Consider the following 2,987-nt stretch of genomic DNA (forward strand, 5'->3'; position numbering starts at 1 on the left):
CCTCTAGAGCTAGGTATCACCATTCAAAATACCGCAGCCTCTTATGCGAACATATGCATCTTGTGTCACTACTGAAAACTACAGATCGAGTTTATATGCAGCTAGCAGATCCAGATACCACAAGTTAAATATCAATTATTCAACTTCGGATCATGGATAATGAACGATTCATCTGGGAGCAGAAGCAAGTACCAACACAAGAAGAAGAAGATCGTGATTATGAAAGTCAAAGTAGTAGCTATGGCAACACTAACCATCAGACCATCGGAACCACTCCGACGGATGATGATGTTTACGGCCGTTTCATCTCTCAGTATTCAACTTTACCTCCGCCTTCGTCGATGATGATGATAACGCCTCAATTACAAAATCATCAACCGATTGCTCCACCAGATCATCATCGTCAACAAGGTACGCCCCCTTCTATCTCTTAGAGCATCCACAACACAGGTGTTCCACAAACACCACGTCAAAAATGGGATACGGCCACACAAAAAAAATTGTGACCGCGCTCAGCGTTACATATTAGATTTTCCTTAAAACCCCTAACTTTTCCCACAACGTATAGACTTTGCATATGGATCCGGACACAACACTTTGTATTTTTTTAATTAGCTCTTTTCTATATCTACTCGTATAGTATCATTATTACTAAATAAACACTAACAGTTTATTTGTTTGTTAAACTATTTATTATTATTAATTTTGTGATATATACAATATACACGTATGTATGCTATAGATTTGCATATATGCTGCAAGTTGCATATACCTAGGTTCAATGCACCTTGTGTTTTTACTTTCCGTGTACAGCTTCTTCTTCTCCTCTCTCTCTCTCTCTCTATATATATATATATCTTTATTTATATATGGTCACATGTTTATCACAAGACACTTGCGTCATAAAATCTTAGTTACAATCACTGTCACTAAGATTTATTAATTAATTCTCAATTAACAGTGATTCACATACCTTTTCTTCTTTACAAACTTACTTTAGGGTAAAAAGATGTTTAATTTCACTTAACAATATTGAAATGAGTCTACAAATGTATACATTTATTTATAGAAATTTAATTAAACCATTTAATATAATTAATAAAATATATTTAAATCATATATGTCAAACATTAAATTGATTTCACATTTTAATCATGCTTATATAGTTATATATATTTAAGTATGCTTGCAGCTAGATCTAAAGCAAGTCTGCAAGAGGTGGGGTTGGTGCCACATGAGGCTTTAGATTGTCAAACTTTTAGGTTTGAATGACAATCAAGATACATTTCACCTACCGATATTCTCAAAATTTAGAAGTATCACTTAATCATTAGTTATTTTCTATTTATGTGTTTATATTAGCATATAACGCTTGGAAAAATAACAAAAAATAGCTATATATTAGAACTCGAATTGAATACATATCACTTCTGTGGAATGCAAACTCCATACCATTAGACCACTAATTACGTTTTGAATAAATTATATGTCCCCTAAATTTGGTTCTTACAATAAATGTATTTTGGTTTGATTAATAACATATTTTTTTCAATTGTAATGTGTTCATTTGTTTTCAAGTTATATAAATATTTTATAGTCCTTGTATTTTCATATGTTCTTTCCACTTTACACAGAAAAGAAAATGGAAAACTTAGTCTCAAAGCTAGCCATTAACAGAAGACTATAATATATTGCTAATTTAAAAAAAAAAATTAGTGTTTAAGCACTTATTATTAACTCGGTGGCATCAAATCCAAAAGATGCCATTTGCATGCATGGTCTACTAACATATTAATCAATCTGTAACGAATATGAAAAAAGCTAAATATTTTTCTAAGCTCTATAACTTATTGTGTGCATGATTTGATCAGAAACAACTTTGAAGAGACATTACAGAGGAGTAAGGCAAAGGCCATGGGGAAAATGGGCAGCCGAGATACGCGACCCTAACAAAGGCGCCCGTGTTTGGTTGGGTACATTTGAAACAGCGGAGGCTGCAGCCGCGGCTTATGATCAAGCCGCACTTAAGTTCAAAGGGGCAAAAGCCAAACTCAACTTCCCAGAGCGTGTTCAAGGCCGCTCTGAGCTTCGTTACATATCAACAACCACCACAACACAACCGCCCGCTGCCACCTCATCACAGCCTCCTAATCCTACATCACATCAATCCATAGCCACAAATTATCCAGACTTCCTTCAGTATGCACAACTTCTTTCAAGCAATGAAGCTCAGTTGCGTTACTTCACTTCAGATCTCTACCCTCATAATATCAACAATGCTGAGGTATATGCTTCACACCAATCTTCTTCACCGACCGTTGGATCATCGTCAGTATCTTATCAGCCACACTACACCAATGATCCGGGCTTGTCATCCGATTTAGAGTCGGATCAACGCATAGATTGGGACAAGTGGAAAGATGCTTTTGATCCCAATAGGAAGTCATGAGTTATGCCAATCAAATGCAAAGGTTGTGCTATTGCATTTGGATTTATGAATCACTAGAATATACGTTTGTGGGCTGATTAATTATAGAAATATATGTGAGAGTTTTGCTTGCATTATTTAAGCATGCAAAGCTCCGTTAAGATCCATGAAGACATATGTAAGAACATTAAGGTTGCATTATTTATGCAGCAGTTGTTAGGATCGTTATGATTTTCCGTATTTGTTATTGTGGGGTAATTACTAGTTATATATGCTCATACGCATTTCTTAACTTTATTTTTATTGTGGGGTTGTTATATATGCTCATTCTCGTGTACATATTACAGTTTATAAGATCATAAGGGGGTGGTAGTGGTCATCACTCATCACTCACTCATCACTCACAATACCCAATCAAGTTCCGTCATGTCATCAACCATTATTCCATCACTCACAACCTTTTTTAGTGGCAATGATCATCACTCACAACACCTAACAATAAACCCCCACACCCCCTCACATCCATCCATTTTTCACGCGTGAAGAATATCACGGAAAT

At 35.4% G+C, this 2,987-nt stretch overlaps 1 protein-coding gene across 1 annotated transcript; it reads left to right on the forward strand.

Annotated features, from left to right (window-relative positions):
* On the forward strand, nucleotides 1-2,668 carry LOC118479760 (ethylene-responsive transcription factor ERF113-like). Its single transcript, XM_035974495.1, has 2 exons — nucleotides 1-411; nucleotides 1,872-2,668. Exons 1-2 carry the CDS (start codon nucleotides 153-155, stop codon nucleotides 2,447-2,449), a joined length of 837 nt encoding a protein of 278 aa, XP_035830388.1. The 5' UTR covers nucleotides 1-152; the 3' UTR covers nucleotides 2,450-2,668.
* Nucleotides 2,669-2,987: the final 319 nt, after the last annotated feature.

This window comes from Helianthus annuus, chromosome 6 (assembly GCF_002127325.2).
Source record: "Helianthus annuus cultivar XRQ/B chromosome 6, HanXRQr2.0-SUNRISE, whole genome shotgun sequence".
NCBI lineage: Eukaryota > Viridiplantae > Streptophyta > Magnoliopsida > Asterales > Asteraceae > Helianthus > Helianthus annuus.

Excerpts from the sequence above, each read along its gene's own strand:
- LOC118479760 (XM_035974495.1), top strand. The coding sequence starts at position 153 with ATGGATAATGAACGATTCATCTGGGAGCAGAAGCAAGTACCAACACAA. Across the intron at positions 412-1,871 it reads AGATCATCATCGTCAACAAG|AAACAACTTTGAAGAGACAT; the intron begins GTACGCCCCCTT and ends TGATTTGATCAG.